A 22,500-nucleotide genomic window follows, 5' to 3' on the forward strand; every position below is an offset into this window, starting at 1 on the left:
GTGAGATTACAAACTGGGGTCGTAGTTTACCTTAAAAGGTTAATAGTGATTGGTTTCAGTTCCAGTATCATCAGAATAGATACTCACCAGAACGTCAGTCAGGCAAGCCCAACTTCCCATTGTGGTGCCCAAACACAGCAGTAGCCTCCTCAGTAAACAGTTTAAACTGATGGTCCCGGGCGGTGATCGATCTGCCATAATAATGCTAGGCGAACACGTTACCACTTTGCATAGTCCATGAAGGAATAGTGTATGCAACCCGTCAGAAATGATGGCTAAATATTTAGATAGTTATGAATACACACATACCCTCTCTCTAGGGTATGACTTCTCCCTCTCCCCCCTTCCCAAGGGACGGGGAAAGCTAAGCGTGACTGAATATATATATATATATATATATATATATATATATATATATATATATATATATATATATATATATATATGTGTGTGTGTGTGTGTGTGTGTGTGTGTGAGAGAGAGAGAGAGAGTGAGTGTGTGTGTATCTAGACAGATCATTATTACAAATTCGGAAGTACTTTTCATCATCGAATAAAAAGGAAAAAAAACATAATTCGTGTGTTTGTTATGGTTCAGATTGTTGTACTTCCAAATCCTGTTAAAAATGTGCTCACCTTTGTACCTGTTTTTGTTTTTGGCAAGACACAACCCACTTCTCTTCTCTTTGGCAGCAGCTGCGAGAAGTTTTTAAATCTTCCAATTCTTCCCTGAAAATAGGTGCGATAATTCCTGAGAGAAAGAAAAAAAAATTGGCACAGGTCGGAGTTTGCGGCCATAGTTTAGAGCAGGAAGCGTTTCTAACGATTTACATACTGCATAGGCCTTTTGCAGGTGAGGCAATTACTGCTTGGGTCTCTATTATTATTATTATTATTATTATTATTATTATTACTTGCTAAGCTACAACCCTAGTTGAAAAAGCAGGATGCTATAAGCCCAGGGGTTCCAACATGAAAAATTGATATAATTTAGTGACCATGCGGTTTATATGCAACGAATGATTCTTAGATTGAAGAAGAAGAATTATTTAGAGGCTTATTTTACACGTCTAACGAGCACAAGGAAAGAAATCTTAAATGAGTTCGAATGATATGTTGAAGCACTGATAGTTGAATTTCCAATTAATTTAATATCATTGTTTTGGATTTTTTTTTATCCTGTCTGACGAGACTCTCCTAAATAGGACAAACATTTTGATATAGTTTTAATTAGGCCAATTGCTAAGTATAGTATAAAGAGCACTTTAGGTTAGGTTCACTCCAACCTTGTCTCAGGATATCAACTCTGGTTATTTTATAAGAGACACTTATTGTTCTGTTTTCGAGAACATCTTTGATGTACAGAGCAACTAAAAACTTGTGCCACAATCTCACTAATAGTTTGTCGATAACGTCAACGAGAGAGTCTTGTACTTGACCCATTCCTTCATACCAGTTTCTGCTAGACTCCGATTTCTTGATTCCGGAATAGCCCAGCTTTCCTTAGCTTGAGAAGCTGGTTTGGTTTCTCCTAAATAGTAATGTTCTTTGAGCCTTTCTAGAATTTTTTTGTAGGGAGGAATATCTGTCTCTCTATTTGAAGTCTTTTCATAGTTTAGATATGAAAGATACGTTTTGATGTTGTTACTAGTGTTTTAATATTTTATTTTAATTGTTCAATAATTTTCATATCATTTATTTATTTCCTTATTTCCTTTCCTCACTGGGCTAATTTCCCCTGTTGGAGCCCTTGGGCTTATAGCATCTTGCTTTCCCAACTAGGGTTGTAGCGAAACTAATAATAATAATAATAATAATAATAATAATAATAATAATAATAATAATAATTATAATAATGCAAGAGAAAAATCATATATTTTCAACTTCTAAATTGAAGGAGTTTCATTTCTATGTCATTTGATTTTATTCTTACATTTCCTTATGGTTATTACCACTCAGTATTAGAATATAACAGATTTTTTTTTTCTTTGTCGTTAACAAGGAAAATTATAGAAGCATTAAAATATCCATGTTATATTCTAATACTGAGTGGTAATAACCATAAGGAAAATGTAAGAATAAAATCTAATGACATAGAAATGAAACCCCTTCAATTTAGAAGTTGAGAATATATAATTTTTCTCTTGCAAATTGCCTAACAATTGAGCCTTCATAGCTGTTTTAAATAATCATTTTTGCTATTGAGAATCTCTCTCTCTCTCTCTCTCTCTCTCTCTCTCTCTCTCTCTCTCTCTCTCTCTAGTCTAAATATTATTTCGTGTACTTTTGTTCAGATCGAAATAAGGGACCCTCTATAAGCCTACTTATCAAGTTAGGCTTCAATTCCCGATAAATCTTCACTCATATTTTTTGTGTAGAGTTGACCTAGGTCTATAGACCGTGAGATAAGCAATCTTCGTGTTACTTTGTTATTTGTCACTCGCTTCCTTTATAGTGTGTCCTGCTATTAACGTCATATATTTTTTTCCTGAAAACTGAATTCGCTAAAGTAATTTCTCCTTAAGCGATACTGGTTTGTGATCTAAAGTAGATATTTTTCTTTCATAGTCTAATATTATCATTATTATTTTTTTTTTTTTGTAGAAAGAGAGATGCGAACATGACGATTCCTCAACAGTTTTCATTTATTACAATTGTGTAATGAATTGAGAAAAAGGGAAGCTAGTAAATATCTATTTCTGATTATATTTTACCCAATACTGCAAAGTACATAAATACTTGTAAAGTATGAAGTGATGTTGAATAGTTTTCACACACAAAATCATGCTGTAAATGTTAATCTGATACTTATTTGCTGAAGAAATAATTGATATGCTCAAGAGGAGAGACTGGACTTTTTCTCTTTTTCCCCTTGTCTTGGTACTCATTTTTATACATTTCTTTGAAGGCAGAGGTCCAATTCCTATATCCTATAATTATTATTATTGTTATTAATTTTTTGTGTAGAATATAGGGTAAAATTTTACCAGAAAACCAGAACGTTTCTGTGACCCACTTGATTAGATTTAATTTGACCGGGTCCCGCATGGAGTTTATTAATAGAACCAGCACTCCACGCCAAAGGCTGCCATTGGCCTAGGAGTGGAGGCATGGCTCGCTGAGAGCCAACCAATTTCTGTCGCATTGTGTTGCGTAATCGAGTGGGGCCATGTGCATGTTGCCACGGTTTGTTTGTGTCTTGTTTTGTTAAACGACGCAGTTTTCTACAGCTTTTATAAAGCGCCCAATGAGATAATTTGGGAGTTAGGCCTGAGAAATTAAGATGAGTTGTTGGGTCGAAATGGAATGATTTTGTTGCTAAGAGCTAACTATTTGACGGTTTTAGAACCATAAGAGCATTTTTTACCCCCAGTGAGCTATTCTTGAGGAATCTATGGCAAGCCAAAGGAAAAACAGTTCTATTTTAGTCATCCTTTGTAGAATGAAGAGACAAGATGACTTTCACTAGTTATAGTCTATCTTAAATCAAGAAATTTAGTTTATTCAAAACATAATGTATTGAAGTTTCTAAATCTGTTTTAATCACAATTGTTAGGATATCCTTGCTTCCGATTTTGTTGTCTTCCTTTCAAGTACATCCAAGACAACAAGTATGAAAGAGATACTTCATATACACTCATTTAATTGTTAATAAAAAGAAAAAAAAAACTTTGCATCATGTGACGTCAGATAACTTTCCGTTCAAGTTGGCACCGATTCCTATGGCTAGACTGTTTTAGCCTTTAATCTAGTCTAGTCATTTCTTCTTTGACCCTAGAGACCGAGACGGAGAAGCAGTCTTGTCTAGAGGCTACCATAGGTCTTGATTACTTTAATCAAATAAATTCAAGGCCGACTTTAATAGAAGAGGGCCCACTTTATTAACTCTCTTTTCAAAACGCTCCCTTCTCCACACATGTAACGAGATACCATACACTATTTAGTCCCTTCAGTCTTACCAACATGTGCTCACAGAGACGGGTTATGTCCTTGGGAGACTCCGACCTCGCTCTCTTCCGTATGTTTATAGCACTGGGTCAAGAATTCGGTTTTCAAGTTGTAGTCTGTCCTTAAGAAGCCAGTGTTAGGAGAGATGGCTGGAGGACAGTTGGCTAACTGGCCATGGTAGGGAATAGTTTTGAAAGTTAAATATTAGCAACTTAGTCATGTAAAGTGTGGCTTAACCACAATTTTATTCATATAAAGGTACATTTTTTGTGGTCATAAAGTTAATTTAATATAGTTAATTATTTTCAGTTTATCTTTTTTTCTGGTATTCTATAGTAAATTGGGTATTCAAATGCTAGTCGTATGAGAGAGAGAGAGAGAGAGAGAGAGAGAGAGAGAGAGAGAGAGAGAGAGAGAGAGAGAGAGCACTGGACATTAAAGTTTATTTTACGTCATAATAGATATCTCCAGCAGCGGGGCAGGGGTTTAGGAGATGTTGCCTTGAAAAATAATTCTCGCCTCTACCACAGTGGAACCATTCACACCTCTTCTCTTTTTTAAGATCGCCGGCAGTAAGTGTCCCAATAGAGGCTCTTTACTCCTTAAAGGTTTAAAGGCCACTCATGAATGGCAGAGGCAAGAGAGTGACATTGCCCTATCAAGCAAGACAATGCCATAGAGAGTGACCATATATATATATATATATATATATATATATATATATATATATATATATATATACATATATATATATATACATATATATATATATACATATATATATATATGTGTGTGTGTATATATATATATATATATATATATATATATATATAATATATATATATATATATATATATATATATATATATATATATATATATATATATATATATATGATCAATGTCCAAGACCCCTCTCCACCCAAGCTAGGACCAAGGAGGGCCAGGTAATGGCTGCTTATGACTCAACAGATAGACCTATAGGCTCCTCCAAACCCCGCATTTATAGCTCACTGGGGTGGTGAGGTTGCAGCGACCAAAGAAACTAACGAGTTTGAGCGGGACTCGAGTCCGAGTATGGCGTTCACCAGTCAAGTAAATGGAGCTGAAATTTAGTAAATAAAAAAAATTGAAACAAAAAATTAAAAGTTTTAAAGAATAATTAAAGGAAGAGAATCTGAGGAGAAAAATGGGCAGCAGATGAAATCGTCTCTACTTTCAGATGCTGAGAAGATGATAATTTTTCCTTCAAGACTACAATATTTTATTTTTTTTTTTTTTTGTGAAGAACATTGCGAGGAAGGGAACATTTGAAAGTGAACTTACATCTCTGAATACCTCTAAACAGTCTTGATTGATGTATCTCTTGCAGCAAATGGCTCAGATAATAGTTTCATGGTAGGCATTTTGGCGGTGGCCAAACATTTAACACTTAAATCATCTTAGACTCATGCATGGAGTTCTTAATGGTGAAATATCCCCCAAACAATTTCTATTTGTATTTTTGGAAGCGGCAATGGTCTTTTTCATTTAAAACTAATTTTTGCGTTGTAATACAAATTGTTAAGGTTATTGGAAACTGTGAGATTAAAATGAAAATTGACCTATTATCTAGCCCTATGTTTGGTCTTGGAGAACCCGAATGCAAAGTATGATAAAGAATATGGAAAATTTAATGAGGTCCTCATAATAATAATAATAATGATAATACATACATACATATACCAAGGCACTTCCCCCAATTTTGGGGGGTAGCCGACATCAACAAATGAAACAAAACAAAAAGGGGACCTCTACTCTCTACGTTCCTCCCAGCCTGACAAGGGACTCAACCGAGTTCAGCTGGTACTGCTAGGGTGCCACATCCCACCCTCCCCCGTTATCCACCACAGATGAAGCTTCATAATGCTGAATCCCCTACTGCTGCTACCTCCGCGGTCATCTAAGGCACCGGAGGAAGCAGCAGGGCCTACCGGAACTGCGTCACAATCGCTCGCCATTCATTCCTATCTAGCACGCTCTCTTGCCTTTCTCACATCTATCGTCCTATCACCCAGAGCTTTCTTTACTCCATCCATCCACCCAAACCTTGGCCTTCCTCTTGTACTTCTCCCATCAACTCTTGCATTCATCACCTTCTTTAGCAGACAGACATTTTCCATTCTCTCAACATGGCCAAACCACCTCAACACATTCATATCCACTCTAGCTGCTAACTCATTTCTTACACCCGTTCTCACCCTCACCACTTCGTTCCTAACCATGTCTACTCGAGATACACCAGCCATACTCCTTAGACACTTCATCTCAAACACATTCAATTTCTGTCTCTCCATCACTTTCATTCCCCACAACTCCGATCCATACATCACAGTTGGTACAATCACTTTCTCATATAGAACTCTCTTTACATTCATGCCCAACCCTCTATTTTTACTACTCCCTTAACTGCCCCCAACACTTTGCAACCTTCATTCACTCTCTGGCGTATATCTGCTTCCACTCCACGATTTGCTGAAACAACAGACCCCAAGTACTTAAACTGATCCACCTCCTCAAGTAACTCTCCATTCATCATGACATTAAACCTTGCACCACCTTCCCTTCTCGTACATCTCATAACCTTACTCTTTCCCACATTAACTCTCAACTTCCTTCTCTCACACACCCTTCTCTCACTAGTTGGTCAAGCTTCTCTTCTGTGTCTGCAACCAGTACAGTATCATCCGCAAACAACAACTGATTTACCTCCCATTCATGGTCATTCTTGTCTACCAGTTTTAATCCTCGTCCAAGCACTCGAGCATTCACCTCTCTCACCACTCCATCAACATACAAGTTAAACAACCATGGCGACATCACACATCCCTGTCTCAGCCCCACTCTCACCGGAAACCAATCACTCACTTCATTTCCTATTCTAACACATGCTTTACTACCTTTGTAGAAACTTTTCACTGCTTGCAACAACCTTCCACCTACTCCATATAACCTCATTACATTCCACATTGCTTCCCTATCAACTCTATCATACGCTTTCTCCAGATCCATAAATGCAACATACACCTCCTTACCTTTTGCTAAATATTTCTCGTATATGTGCCTAACTGTAAAAATCTGATTCATACAACCCCTGCCTCTTCTAAAACCACCCTGAACTTCTATGATTGCTTTCTCTGTTTTATCCTTAATCCTATTAATCAATACTCTACCATACACTTTTCCAACTACACTCAACAAACTAATACCTCTTGAATTACAACACTCATGCACATCTCCCTTACCCTTGTATAGTGGTACAATACATGCACAAACCCAATCTACTGGTACCATTGACAACACAAAACACATACTAAACGATCTCACCAACCATTCAAGTACAGTCACACCCCCTTCCTTCAACATCTCAGCTCTCACACCATCCATACCAGATGCTTTTCCTACTCTCGTTTCATCTAGTGCTCTCCTCATTTCCTGTATTGTAATCTCTCTCTCATTCTCATCTCCCATCACCGGCACCTCAGCACCTGCAACAGCAATTATATCTGCCTCCCTATTATCCTCAACATTCAATAAACTTTCAAAATATTCCGCCCACCTTTTCCTTGCCTCCTCTCCTTTTAACAACCTTCCATTTCCATCTTTCACTGTCTCTTCAATTCTTGAGCCAGCCTTCCTTACTCTCTTCACTTCTTTCCAAAACTTCTTCTTATTCTCTTCATATGACTGACGCAATCCCTGACCCCACCTCAGGTCAGCTGCCCTCTTTGCCTCAAGTACCTTGCGCTTTACTTCCACATATTTCTCTCTATATTTTTCATACTTCTCTATACTATTACTCTGCAGCCATTCTTCAAAAGCCCTCTTTTTCTCTTCCACTTTTACCTTCACTCCATTCCACCATTCACTGCCCTTCCTCATGCTGCCTCCAACAACCTTCTTGCCACACACATCACTTGCAATCCCAACAAAATTTTCTTTTACTAACTTCCACTCCTCCTCTAAATTATGATAATAATAATAATAATAATAATAATAATAATAATAATAATAATAATAATAATAATATTATTATTATTATTATTATTATTATTATTATTATTATTATTATTATTATTGTTATTATTATTATTATTATGTAAGCTACAACCCTAGTTGGAAAAGCAAAGGGTTCCAACAGGAAAAAATAGCCCAGCAAGGAAAGGTGACAAAGAAATAAATAAACTACATGAGAAGTAATGACTAATTAAGATAAAATATTTTATGAATGGTAACAACATTAAGATAAATCTTTCCTATATAAATTATAAAAACTTAAAAAAAAACGAGGAAGAAAATTAAAATAGAATTGTGTGTCCGAGTGTAAGTTTATTAAAGGACTGATTAGAAATAAGAAAATATGATAGAATGCAAATGTTTATCTAAAAATTCAAAATTTGAGTCGGCTACTTATGACTTAAATTCATAGATATAAGTTACGTAGACATAAGCCGTAAGCGTAAGTCTATGTGTAGGTATGAGTTTAGTAGATAGATTATACTATTTATATTCAGCTATTTATTATACTATTAATTCCTTTATTTATTTCATTTTTTATATATTCATTTGTCTATCTGTTTATTCATTTAATTATATATTTGTTTCAGAAAATGTCCTCCGTGCTAAGTGCCGCGCCTTCCATGGCTCGGTACTGGCCCTCCCACTCTGCTCAAGCTAGAAGGTGGATCAGTGTGAGTACTCTTCTTCTAATTCTTTATTATTATTATTATTATTATTATTATTATTATTATTATTATTATTATTATTATTATTATTTATTCAACATAATGCAGGAAAGACTATGTCCAGTTTGAATTTCCAAAAGATAGACATGCAAAAACTAGTTATTTGCATTCTTTTGGTGATAAAAAGCTTCAAAGAGCTAAAGCCTGGTCTTAGAGGAATATTGTTAGAATGGCAATTGACATTCTGCCCCAGGAAAACATAATATAGGATTCATTATTGTGTATTATTTTACAAACTCTCTGGCCACGATGTTAGAATTTTTTATTTCTACTAAGATTTTTTTTGGTATGTGTAACAGGAAAATCATGCTCAACTTTCGGTCAGGTTGGGGATAGAGAACAAAATGCCCAAAGTAGTTTAGGTTAGGGAAGTTTTTACGATGCATTCTAGTATTTCAGGCTTAGTCCTATTTCCCATCTTGCTGTTATTATTTACGGCGGTGTGGGAATGGGTAGAAGTAGGGAGAAGGCTCTGCCTCTATAAATACTTTTTTTTTCCGGTATTAAATTAGGTCGGAAATGCTCGATATTTAGTTAAATCTTAATTCCTATTAAAAATGAACCATTCTCGTCAGTTTGAATGATTAACCCACTGTTGGTTTTTAAACCAATGATGCCAGACATTTAAAATAAAATTGAATTACTTTGCCATTGTCTTTAAATAAATATAGGATTTTCACGCATAGAAGTTGGGGAATAGCTTTTGCTTGCAGCTTTTATTTCGAGTGATTTATGTTATATTCATTGTAGCCACCGAAGAAAAAAGGTTATATATTTAAGTTACCATTTACATTTAGCACAGGTTTTCTTTGTTAATGGAAAAAAACTTGAATGTAAAATAACTAGATTCTAATGTGGGATGACTTGAAATTTAGTCAATTATAACGTTTAAAATTACGTTGGTAAACATTTACACAAGCCACCCAAAAAAATATTTGTGTTCGTAATAGAATTATAATAACAGAAAACGCGTTCAAAGAGTTTGCATGCGTTACTATGTTATTTTTCATCAGGGGCTCGTTCAATGATCTAGACTTCTAGATTATTATTATTATTATTATTATTATTATTATTATTATTATTATTATTATTATTATTATTATTATTATTATTATTATTATTAGCTAAGCTACAACCCTTATTGGAAAAGCAGGATGCTTTAATCCTAAGTGCTCCAACAAGAAAATAGTCCAGTGAGGAAAGGAAATAAGGAAATGAATAAACTACAAGAGAAGTAATGAACATTGAATTATTTCAGCTATGAACTGGGGTGAATGTAGTTCGTTGGTACAGGTGTAAACTTTCTTATTATTTGTGAAATAGATTTCTTTATTGAGAAGTTGTTGTTTAGTTTGGTTTGAAATACGATCACATGGAGCTAGTTGTACGATTTACGAAATATTGTGATTTAGTGTTACCTTGCCAGGAATGAAGCCGGTTGGGGAGCAAATGCAGTCTTAGGGTAAGCTAAGAATACGGCAGTCTAGGGGCGAGGGGTAGTGAGCGTAGCCTCCCCCGTAGGTAAGTAAGGATACGGCTCCTAGGTTAGGTTTGGTAATATTCTTCTGTTAGTTTACCTTTTAAAACGTGGGTTTTCAGTCATAACTTCAAATTTTATACCCCTAAAGTACTACAAAACCTTCTGTAGTTGGTCAAATCGATTTTCTGTATGGGGAAATTTTTTTATCTTGGTTTGAAATGCGATATTATAATCTAGTTTTACCATTTATGAAATATATTGATTTGTCTGATATTCTTGACTAAATTCAACTTGACCATAAACTACGCTCACAAATGGGAATTATTTTGCTTTGAGTCGGATAATAATAATAATAATAATAATAATAATAATAATAATAATAATAATAATAATAATAATAATAATAATAATAATAATAATAATAATAATAAGGATGACGATGATGATGATCATAACAACGTATATCACTAAATATTGTTCAATAACATTCTCTATATACCACAGCAAAAAAGTTTAATTCTAGGTCTATAAAAAATCTGGTATTGATTACAATCAAAACCTTTTGCTTATTGGTGGGTGCGGTTAAGTTACGAGACAATCTCTACGTCGTCTAATCTAAAGTAAGCAAGGAAGATATTATTTTGCAATTGTCGTGGTAATCTGATAAACTTCAATGGTCGTTTTAACTTTTTTTTCGTAATTTTTCATAGATTTTAAATTGACACTTTAAAATGCATCTGTAAAAACAATTGTATTTTAATTCTAAACAGTAACAACGGAATCATAGCATAGAGGCTGAGCAAAGATATGGCAGTAAATTTAGCCATGTAGATAATATATATATATATATATATATATATATATATATATATATATATATATATATATATATATATATATATATATATATATATATATATATATATATATATATATATATATATATATATATATATAATTTCACTTCCTGGTATTCTTTCATTTTACATTGCACTTAGAGAAATATAATCGTCATAGCAGTAATATCTTGAATTAATTTCTCATTACTTTAAATACTTTACTTCAAATATTTTCAGCGGAATGTGCAGGGACGGTGTCTGGCCATCCGACGAGAAGATCAGAGTGTCTGGGAAAGACGAGCTCCCCTGGGACCCTCCCACGTGCGCCAACTGGTCAAAGACGGCGTGTCTGTCATTGTTCAACCGTCTAATCGCCGGGCATACCCCATGCAGGTTAATATATTGGTGTCTTCTTATTTGTTTTTAAGCATTTTTATTAGTCTTTATTTATGCCGCATGAAGTATTAAAATGTTATAGACTGATATATGAGTATTCTAATATATTGGTTTCTTTGGTCGCTGTAACGTCACCCTCCTAGTAAGCTAATTATGGAGGATTTGGGGGATCCTATAGGTCTATCTGGTGATTCATCAGCAGACATTGCTTGGCCCTCCTTGGTTCTAGCATAGGTGGAGAGCGGGCTTGGGCGCTGATCACATGTATATATGGTCAATCTCTAGGGCATTGTCCTGCTCAATAGGACAATGTAAATGTCCCTTGCCTCTGTCATTCATGACTTGCCTTTAATCCTTATAACAGATTATGTATGTTTTGCATGTAAAGAATAGGCCTACCTCTAAATACCATAATGTAGTAGGCTTACTTATTCATTTATGCAGAAGCAGGCAAAATAATATTAAAAAAGTAATTTCTTTTGACAGGCATACCAGAATGCAGGGGCCAAAATCAAAGAAGACATCAGCGAGGCTCCAGTGGTCATTGGCGTGAAGCAGATACCGATTGATCAGCTCCTACCGAACAAAACGTATTGCTTCTTCTCACACACGATAAAAGCCCAGGAGGCGAATATGCCTCTTCTCGATGCTATCTTGGAAAAGGTACTGAGAGTTAGAAGAAAAAAAAATCATTCTCTGCTTTAGTTTCGAGTATTATCGAATGTCGAAGTTTAGCTTGTTTGTTAGGCTGAAGTTTTATGAATTAAAAAAATATTTCTCTGCTGTAGTTTCGAGTATTATCAAATGTCGAAGTTTAACTTGTTTGTTAGGCTGAAGTTTTGGAAATAAAAAATCTTTCTGTGCTGCAGTTTCGGGTATTATCAAAGGTCTAAGTTTAGTTTGTTTGTATGGCTGAAGTTTTGGTGATATAAAAAAAATCTTTCTCTGCCGTAGTTTCGAGTATTATCAAATGTCAAAGTTTAGCTTGTTTGTTAGGTTGAAGTTTTGGAAAAGGTTTAAGTGTAGCTGAAACATTATAATTTTTATTTGAATAAGAAATCACAGTAGGTTTAAGACTTAGAAGAATAGTAAAAAAGGAGAACAGAAAACTATGGGTAGCATTTAATTTTCTATTTCTCTTAACAAAGATGTTTGTAAATTTGTTTTGGATGATAGACTTATAATAAACTTATCTATAGACAGTTCGGGATTGTAAATCCATTTTTTTAACTAGCGAAAGTTCTTTAAATTTTATCCTTATTACCCTTGAATTAGTAAGATATCCTGTAAATTAAGATACTGTTTGGGTTATTCTTATTATTTTTCTTAATGCAATACGTTAGGCAAGTAATCATTACTTTTTTTAAAGGTAGATAAAAGTTATTCCAAAAAATACTATAAAGATAGATAATAGAAGTAATTTTGCAACCAGGAATATTTATGTGAGTTTGCAATAAAATTGTATAATCCCTTTATCCCTTAAAACTCTTCTTTATGAAATTCTAGAGAAGACAGTAGAGTACACTGCTATATTAATTTCACCGTACCTCAGCTTATATAAGAACTACTGAATTTGTTTTACTAAACCTTGTTCCTTATTCCTTATCTATACATCTGATTGCTTAGCCAGTATCACCTCTACCAACCAAAGGTCTTTAGGTTCTTTACCAAGGAAAAATAAAATCTTTTAATTACCACCTACCAAAACAGATTTAATACAAACTATTTATCAGAATATAAACATTCACACATCTTTAATACTCATTCACAAATCGTTATTCTTCCCCCCAGAATATTCGTCTCTTAGACTACGAAAAGATGTGTGACGAGAGAGGGCAGCGAGTGGTCGCTTTTGGAAAGTACGCCGGAGTCGCTGGAATGATCAACATCTTACATGGCTTGGGTCTACGACTTCTGGCTTTAGGCCACCACACGCCGTTCATGGTAATATATCTGTGATAAGTTATTGCTAACTTCCTATTTGGAAGGCTGATATAAGCACCACAGCTTTTCTGAATAACTGCAAGGATTTCTAAGTTGTTGATAATGTTAGACGAAGAGTACCAACTTTTGTGTGTTTAAAGAAAATGTTTGTATGATTTCAAAATTCGTCTTTGATATTCTTGTCGATATGTTAATTATTATTATTATTATTATTATTATTATTATTATTATTATTATTATTATTATTATTATTATTATTATTATTATCATCATCAATAGCTAAGTTACAACCCTAGTTGGAAAAGCAGGGTGCTACAAGTCCAGGGGCTCCCCAACAGGAAAAAAATAGCCCTGTGAGGAAAGGAAATAAGGAAATAAAGAAACTATATGATAATTAATGAACAATCAAAATAAAATATTTTAAGAATATTAACATTAAAACATCTTTCTTACATAAATTGTAAAGTCTTATGTCAGCCTGTTCAACATTAAAAACTTTTATTGCAAGTTTGAACTTTTGAAGTTTAGAAATGTATGATGTACAAAATACAAAAAATACGTGTTGTATTTTTTTTCTTCTTTATTTATCAGCACATTGGACCCGCACATAACTACCGCAACACAGAGATGGCGAGACAAGCCATCCGTGACAGCGGTTACGAAATATCCTTAGGAATGATGCCCAAATCTATCGGGCCTTTGACCTTCGTCTTCACGGGTACTGGCAATGTGTCGCAAGGCGCCCAGGAGATATTCCAAGAGTTGCCCTGCGAATACGTCTCCTTGCAGGCCTTGAGGAAAGTCTCCGAACATGGTGGTTAGTTACTGCTAGGGTCTTCAGACGTCCTGCTTTTGGGAAGGACAGTCCTGATTTTTTAGTATTCTGTCATCTGTCCTGCTTCACCTTAAGAAGGACGTTATTTTGTCCTGCTTTTTGGGTCTATATATATACACACACACACACACACACACACACACACACACACACACATATATATATATATATATATATATATATATATATATATATATATATATATATATATATATATATTGTTATTATATTTCAACTTCAATAATCATGTTTAATTTAGGTTAAAAATTGGTGTTGGGAAAAAAATTATCCTTTTTGGGAAGTTGGAAATGGCCACCCTAGTTACTGCGCAAGGCCTAGGCTCAAGAAGGAACGACTTGCTAGTATTATTGACTTCTATACAACTGCTTTTTCAAATTGTAATTAATTTAACATGATTAGTCTATTAATAATATTTCTTGTTGACAGCTATGAACAAGTTGTACGTGTGTGAAGTTAGTCGGCGAGACCATTTAGTGCGAAAAGATGGTGGCAAATATGATGCAGTGGAGTATGAGGAACATCCTGAAAGGTACATCTCAGTATTTGCACACAAGGTAAGACTTCCTTTGATGTAGTTCATTTGAATAATTATTTCTTTAACACTCCAAGCAGGATTGTAGTACTAAGTATTTTTTAAGAATTCCATTTTATTTATTTTTTTTCAAATTTGCAATTACTTTATAGTGTAATATATAGTACTAGGCCTATGTATTTTATGAGTTTTCTATTGTGAAATGTCATCTCGAGTGATGAATAGTTGAATATTGAAGTGAAAATTTACAATGGTTTCAATTACTAAGTCATCATCATGATAATGTTACAATACTATCGTTTAACGATGAATGTAATTTGTAAAATAGTTGGTGAAGTTATAAAGAAATCATTCTAAAATTATTTATAGGTTTATTAAGAAAATTTATTTCCACCTGAGTTTTTAAAATGATAAACGTTTTATGTATTTATGGAAAAAAAGCTTTCGTCTCGTTTATACATATTTTCCATCCTAACAGATTGCACCGTATGCATCAGTCATCGTCAACGGCATCTATTGGGCGGTAAATTCTCCAAAACTTCTAACTATTCCTGATGCAAAGTACCTGCTCCGTCCAGTTTACACTCCATGGCTTCCAACTTCGGTAAGTGTTTGATTCCTTCATTAAATATTTCTGAAAACACGTTTATGTTAATGGTATTTTCAAAAGTCAAATGGTATTGCTTATGTCTTTGCATGTGAAAATCTCTTATTGTAGGCGTATTTGTGATTGGAGTAGGCCTACATGCCTAGTGAATAGGTAACTACTGCCTAATATAACACCACCATTTCACCACCCTTATGACATAGCTGAAGGCCAAGTATTTTATACATAGTCCTACTAATGTTTTTTCATACTATCAGATTATCCATCTTTTTCTTCTCAAGTTTCATTATTCAAACAGTAAAGAAGGTCTATTACATCTTTTTTATATTTGCTAAGTAATTATATTCCAACAACATCAGGCCAATCTACAAACTTATATGTTAATGTCCAACTTTAATTTGAAACATCAAAACAGTTGTATAAAATACTCTATGATATTTGCCTAAAATAGGCCTACACTCTTTCACATTCCCTATCCATTTGTGCTTGACCATATTCAGAACTTTCTTTTTTTTCTATGTTTTGGTTATTTGATTAACAACTGACGAATGTTATTACGAGACTTGAGTGCCAACTGTATTTTCGAACTATTTTTTATTTAAAATTTCCTTCCTCTCATCTTTATAACTGTTTTTGGAGGCCTAACGTTCTGGATATATTAAAATTTATCATGTATCAAATGTTTCTGCTGTAAATATCTGACAAAACTGTTTCCCGAAAAAATTTAAACGTATCTATGTTATCCTCATGATATAATCTATCTATTATCATGTATTTTTCTTTATAGAACATTGTTTTAATTCTAAGAGAAGTGTTTGTGCTTCGCAAGGTGACTCCCCAATTGTTCTCACCAACAGAAGGACACCAGCACACGTAGATTTAACCGCCAATTCCCACTTGGGGAGGCTAATGTAGGTCGTTATACATACGAGTGACAGGTTTATTTGTGCTACTGCTACTAAATCGACCTGCACAGAAGGTGCAGGCCACGGGCTCTTGCGCTATGAGAAATGATTTTTGCTGTGGCTCTAAGGTCTGCAACAGTTTGATTGTGCAGCCATTTCTATCCACATATTTTCAAATGCGCATGACGCGTATCTTTTTTCTTTTCTTTTAACGGCCGACGCGACGAGCAACCTGGTGGGGGTGTTCTCGTGTTCTTAGATAGTGGGTTTGTAAATAGAAGATTCTCAATACTTTAACTACCACCACTTTTAAAAGGCCAAAGTATGAGAAGCCTTTTCTTTGTGATTACTTTGGATTTCTTTAAGCATCGGATTTGAAAAATGTATTAAAGACTTTATTGAAGAAGCAAAGCTGAATAGGCCTAGTCCTAATTTTTTATAGATTTAATGCTATGAATTTACTGTCTTGTGGATATATTTATGTTCACGTCCCATTGATTTGTAAAGCATCAACGTTTGGGTATTGTTTTTATGTAATTTACTTGACCTTTTAAAGATGCAATTCGTATTTAAATTTTGTTTGTTCAAGTAACAATAAACAACTACATTACATGCAGGAGCAATCACAAAAACGCTGTAAGTTAGATTATCAAAGTTCATTTTTTTCATTATAAACATATAACCATTGGTTTGTTATGTTTTCATCGCTACAATATTTTGTAACCTTTCTCGTGATCGAATACAGTTTGATTTAATCCATTCTCAAACATTTTGTTAATTACACACACACACACACACACACACACACACACACATATATATATATATATATATATATATATATATATATATATATATATATATATATATATATATATATATATATAATGTACTTTTTTCTTTTCTAAATTAAACCTTTTCCCATTTAGAGATGTGATCAGAGGAAAACTTACAACGTTCAATTGATTTACCCTGCTGCAACAAAACATCTACTTTAGCTGCTCCAGGCAACTACAAAGATGGGCTATCAGCATTGCGTTGAACCATTTACACACACTGCATCATCCCCTCAACATCTTGCACGCATGCTTTCTCTTCCTGGGTAGTAAGGCTGCTCCTTTCCAAACCCTTTCTGAACTTTTCTCTCCAGCTACTTCATAACACCTTCTTCTTCGACTAAATCTTTTTCCCGCTATGCAGGGTCGCTAATTCTTGAAAGCCGTTTCCAATTTCTTCAGTCTCCGGTGTCATTCATGACACCATTTAGTGATAAACACTTTTCACAAACCTGGTGTCGGTTCCAGATGACTAAATCACCCAATTAATCTAGTTCATCCTTTTACCATTTTGCTTCTTCTTTGTGTCTTAGCATTTCTCACTTTGTCAATCCTGTACTTCGAAGAGTTCATTGTCAACAGATCTTATCTTATTACTTTGATTTACGTTCGACATCCATATATACATACACACACACATATATATATATATATATAATATATATATATATATATATATATATATATATATATATATATATATATATATATATATATATAGTCTATATATATCTGAGTATGTTTGTTTGTGTATGTGTGTGCAGTTTTGTGATAGTTTTTTTATTGTTAAAGACCGCAAGCAATTTATTAAAATCTATTGATACCGTCCCCTACTTTGCTCAAGCAGAACTGACTAAATGCTAGTTCTCAATGACACCGAAATTGCGCTCAACCCTGTCTGAGTATCTTCAGTTACTCACATGAAATTATTTTCGCTGTCGTTTTTATTTGTAAAATCATCTCCAGGTATCAGTTATCAGTACTCTAATCTATATTTATAGGTTCTATGCATAAATGGTAATGTTTACATGCATTCATTAACAAACATATTTACATTTGGCAAAAGCACAAACGTCACTTGCCCTACTGACAAACAAATGACATGGTGAAACTCTTGTCATTTAATCTGATATCTATAAATAACACTGCATAACCTAATGCACTGCCAAGTTATTCTGTTGCCACAGGCTAAGTATATCTATATCAATAGTGTACAAAGACGTAGGCCTACTCCGGCCAATCAATCTTGCCTATGTAACTACATTGCTTTTAAATTACAATGTGATAGTTATTCTTAATCCTAAAACGAGTACTGTAATCGCTGTTATCGGTCATAAATTTCTGTCTGTAGCCAAGTGAGATACTTTTAAACATTTTTAACAGAGAATTGGTTCACGAAAATAAATTACATAAAACATGTTCTAAATCTGCGACAACGGTTTAACAGATATCCACAATAATGCTAAAGAACGTTTCGTAAAGGAAAATATTTAATTCTGGTAAATACTTCGATAATATAAATACTTGATAATCAGAGGACCCTGATTTTTTTTTCTTTATTTCACAGTTTCTAAAATTTTTATTGTTATCTAATTCGCTGAAAAGGAAAACTAAAACTAGAGAGCAGCAATGCCTGGTGACATGGCTAATTTAATTCAGTGAAAAACCGGCTGTGGTTATTTGCAAAAAAAAAATAAAATAGATAAAATAAAATAAAAAAATTAAAAAAAAAAAAAATAAATAATAATAATCAAAAAACGCGTAACTTATTTGGCCCGAGTATGGACGTTATTATGAGACTCATTCTTATAAAGAAAGAAAAAAAAACTGACTGAATTTATAAAACACTGACTATATGAAAGGGACATCGGGATGCCTAACTATACTAAGTTCACGGACAACATAAAACAGCTTGATACAATGTTATATAGTTTGAAGTACCCAGGGGTGGCAAACATGGGTCCCAGTACAGAATTCCTATTCATGTTATGAAATAATTTTACAAAGGCAGTCGGCTGCAGTACTCCATCCTTAACAGGAAATGGCTCTCCTTCAGGTGGCTAATTGTCGTGTCTGGAGGAGGCCTGGGCAACAGACGAAGTCACCTGCCCTCCCTCCTGCAGGGAAAACGACAAGGCCTTCGAATACAGGAGGCATCTTGGCATGGGGTGACGGAGCACATCCCAGCATGAGGGATAGCCTACGCCTTGATTCTTTTCAGGTGGCTCCTCCTATCCCTTGATGTGGTTGCTTCTTTTTATCCTGAGAGAATCTTTTGTTCTTTGTTAGTCTCGCACTCGAAGGCCACAATATCTACGCCACATGCACCAATATCTGGATAAAGATTTGCAATTTTGTCACGATTTCTGTAAGCACTTGTTTTTGTGTACTTTTTTTATACACTGTAATTCTCAGAAAATTCGGTGTTGTTTTAGATAAGACATTTAATTCTACAACTAAAATTGTTTTATTTGCACTCATCTTCGGCCTATTTCAATAAAGATGGTCTGCACTTGGCACTGAATGTTGCGGTGTCGGAATCCCTTTAGTACACTACACCTGCATATATTTAAGGCTATCAGAGTCCTGTAGTCCAGCCATATAGAATCGAGGCTTGCTTCTCATAATGAGCGATGATTGCAGATTTACAATATTTTAGGCTAATCTTTAATTCAAGGTTGCATAGTATTGTATCGAAGAAAAAATCATGGCAACATTTCTGATTTGCAAGTCTCGCTTAACCTTTGTGACTGGGCTATAGGCCTAAAGACGGACACATGCCTGAAGTACTTATTAGTATTTAAATATTTATTCAGTTCTGCAATTCTTTTGTTTTACATAAATGTGTTATAGCATTTAATAAACAACCATTTTCAATGAAGTATAATTAACAATTCCTTGTCTTTTTTTTTTTTTGCCCAATAGTTGTTTAATCTCATCCACTTTTGAAATAACATTCTTTAAATGCGTGAACCTTCGAGAATCTTCTCCTTCGCCGACCCACCGTTTCAGTTATTTGTTTGATTTTAAATGAAGTTTAATGTTCCCTAAATAATTATATACATTTATATTCTGTTTTATTCGAAATGTAGTTGATGAAAGGAAGGTAATTATTTTATTATACAGTATAACATCTTACCATTGACGAACTGCAGTATTTACGATGAACTATGAACGAATTATGCTTTTACAAAGGCCACTTGTTTTTTTCTCACATACATAGACATGCATACATACTGTACATACATACTCGCGCGTGCACATACACACACACATATATATATATATATATATATGTATATATATATGTATATATATATATATACAGTGTATATATATATATATATATATATATATATATATATATATATATATATCATCCCTTTTAGTGAATTAGTATGATAATAATGATGATATACTGTATATATATATATATATATATATATATATATATATATATGTATACAGTATATATATATATATATATATATATATATATGTATATATATATATATATATATATATATATATATATATATATATATATCTTCCTCTTTTGTGAATTAGTATGATGATGATGATATGTCATTATCATCAGCCGTTACTAGTCTACTGCAGAACAAAGACCTTAGACATGTCCTTCCACTTGGGTCTATTTATGGTCGTTCTATGCCAGTTCACACCCGCAAATTTTCTTAGCTCGTCAATCCAACGTCTTCTCTTCTTTTCCATGCTTTTCTTTGGCAATCTGTAGGGACCTTAATGTTATTCTTAATGTCCATCTATTATCTTCATTCTCATTATTATGTCTGGCCCATATCTATTTCTCTTTCTTACATGTTAGAATATCCTCTACTTTAGTTTGCTCTTGTATCCATGTTGCTCTTTTTCTGTCGCTTAGTGTTATTCCCATCATTACTCTTTCCATTGCTCTTTGTGTTGTAATTAGCTTATGTTCGAAGATTTAAAGTTTCTGATGCATAAGTTAATACTGGTAGGACCACCTGATTTAATACTTTTCCATTTAGAGGAAGTGTCGTTTTAGACGTCGTTATAACATTATATTTTTATTGTAGTAGACTACATTATCTGCTATATTGTGCCTAATAACAACCGATTCGGAATGACTGACTGACGTAGTGACGTCATGTAAACACATAAAAGTATAAGCGATCGAACATTAACAAAAGCGAATCAGTATGAATGCATACAAGAATCTAATCTTATTACTGGATATAAACTATTAGAGTTGTACTCTCCTTGAGGTAGTAAACACAAAGTCTAGTACTGAGGTAGGCCTACATATGCACCATAACTTATAATCACTGCATAATTGAAGACATACACGTACGGATGCAATGATGCTGCTCTAGTTACGTGTAGCGCTATGGTGTAACATAAACTTTATACATAACTTACGATTCCTTATAGGTCACATACATAACACGTATCTAATCAATGGGAAAATGCTGTTTTGCAACTCTCCAATCGGCAGTGAGACTCGAGTATCACGAAAACATGGTTTTGTGTGTTTCATATATCTTGAAAGTAAACTTTATGAATGATAAGGTAAGCATAATCTCTGTGCAAAATATCAGATGATTGTGAAATAAGATTATATGAAGCTTCTGTTGTCAGTGATATCTCTAAGGTTAAGTAATTGAGAAATGCAGAATCTTAAGAGCAAAGAACAAGCATTTCGGGGACGTTGCTCTTGTATCTTTTAGGCCCACACTTATTATCTTAGAGGGAATGTTCAGGTAGCCGGTCTAAAAACTAAATATATTCGCTTATCACACAGCCGAGTGTCTATCGTGTTTGTACGCCAGCCGAACGTCTATTATGCCTATGCGTTAGCTGAGTGTCCATTTTCAAATTAATACAGTTCTGCTTTATTGTTTAGGTCTTCCAGAAGTAGACTGTAAGACTTATCATTATTTTAATCAGTTCCAGCATGTTTCTGACAACGTCCTGTATAAAGTGTGCATTGTCCTTACAATTCATGAAACTGGTCGTGTAGATCGTCCAAAACTCTATTATTATTATTATTATTATTATTATTATTATTATTATTATTATTTTCTTAATCACAGTCCACAGAGACTGGTGTTATATAGTGGTGGGTACCAGGTTACATACAGCTTCCTTAGAAAATCCATTACTTTCCTCATTGTATATATTTTTCTCTTATTATTATTATTATTATTATTATTATTATTATTATTATTATTATTAGCTGGGTTCGCCATCACTCCCTCATCGTATGCTTGCCATCTGCGACATCTCGGCCGATCCTGGTGGCTCCATCGAATTCATGTCGGAATGCACAACAATCGACACTCCATTTTGCCTCTATGACGCTGACCAAAACAAGG

General features: G+C 33.9%; 1 protein-coding gene across 1 annotated transcript in view; it reads left to right on the top strand.

Annotated features, from left to right (window-relative positions):
• Nucleotides 1–22,500, top strand: part of LKRSDH (lysine ketoglutarate reductase/saccharopine dehydrogenase) — a 65,785-nt gene that overhangs the window by 16,992 nt on the left and 26,293 nt on the right. Inside the window, exons 2-9 of the mRNA XM_068378498.1 lie at nt 8,593–8,676; nt 11,287–11,442; nt 11,932–12,108; nt 13,237–13,389; nt 13,981–14,206; nt 14,672–14,799; nt 15,256–15,381; nt 22,362–22,500. The exon at nt 22,362–22,500 is cut by the window's right edge and continues 10 nt beyond it. Coding sequence (XP_068234599.1) covers nt 8,596–8,676; nt 11,287–11,442; nt 11,932–12,108; nt 13,237–13,389; nt 13,981–14,206; nt 14,672–14,799; nt 15,256–15,381; nt 22,362–22,500 — 1,186 coding nt within the window. The 5' untranslated portion in view covers nt 8,593–8,595. The remainder of the gene's footprint in view (nt 1–8,592; nt 8,677–11,286; nt 11,443–11,931; nt 12,109–13,236; nt 13,390–13,980; nt 14,207–14,671; nt 14,800–15,255; nt 15,382–22,361) is intronic.

Source organism: Palaemon carinicauda, chromosome 8, assembly GCF_036898095.1.
Source record: "Palaemon carinicauda isolate YSFRI2023 chromosome 8, ASM3689809v2, whole genome shotgun sequence".
Lineage (NCBI taxonomy): Eukaryota > Metazoa > Arthropoda > Malacostraca > Decapoda > Palaemonidae > Palaemon > Palaemon carinicauda.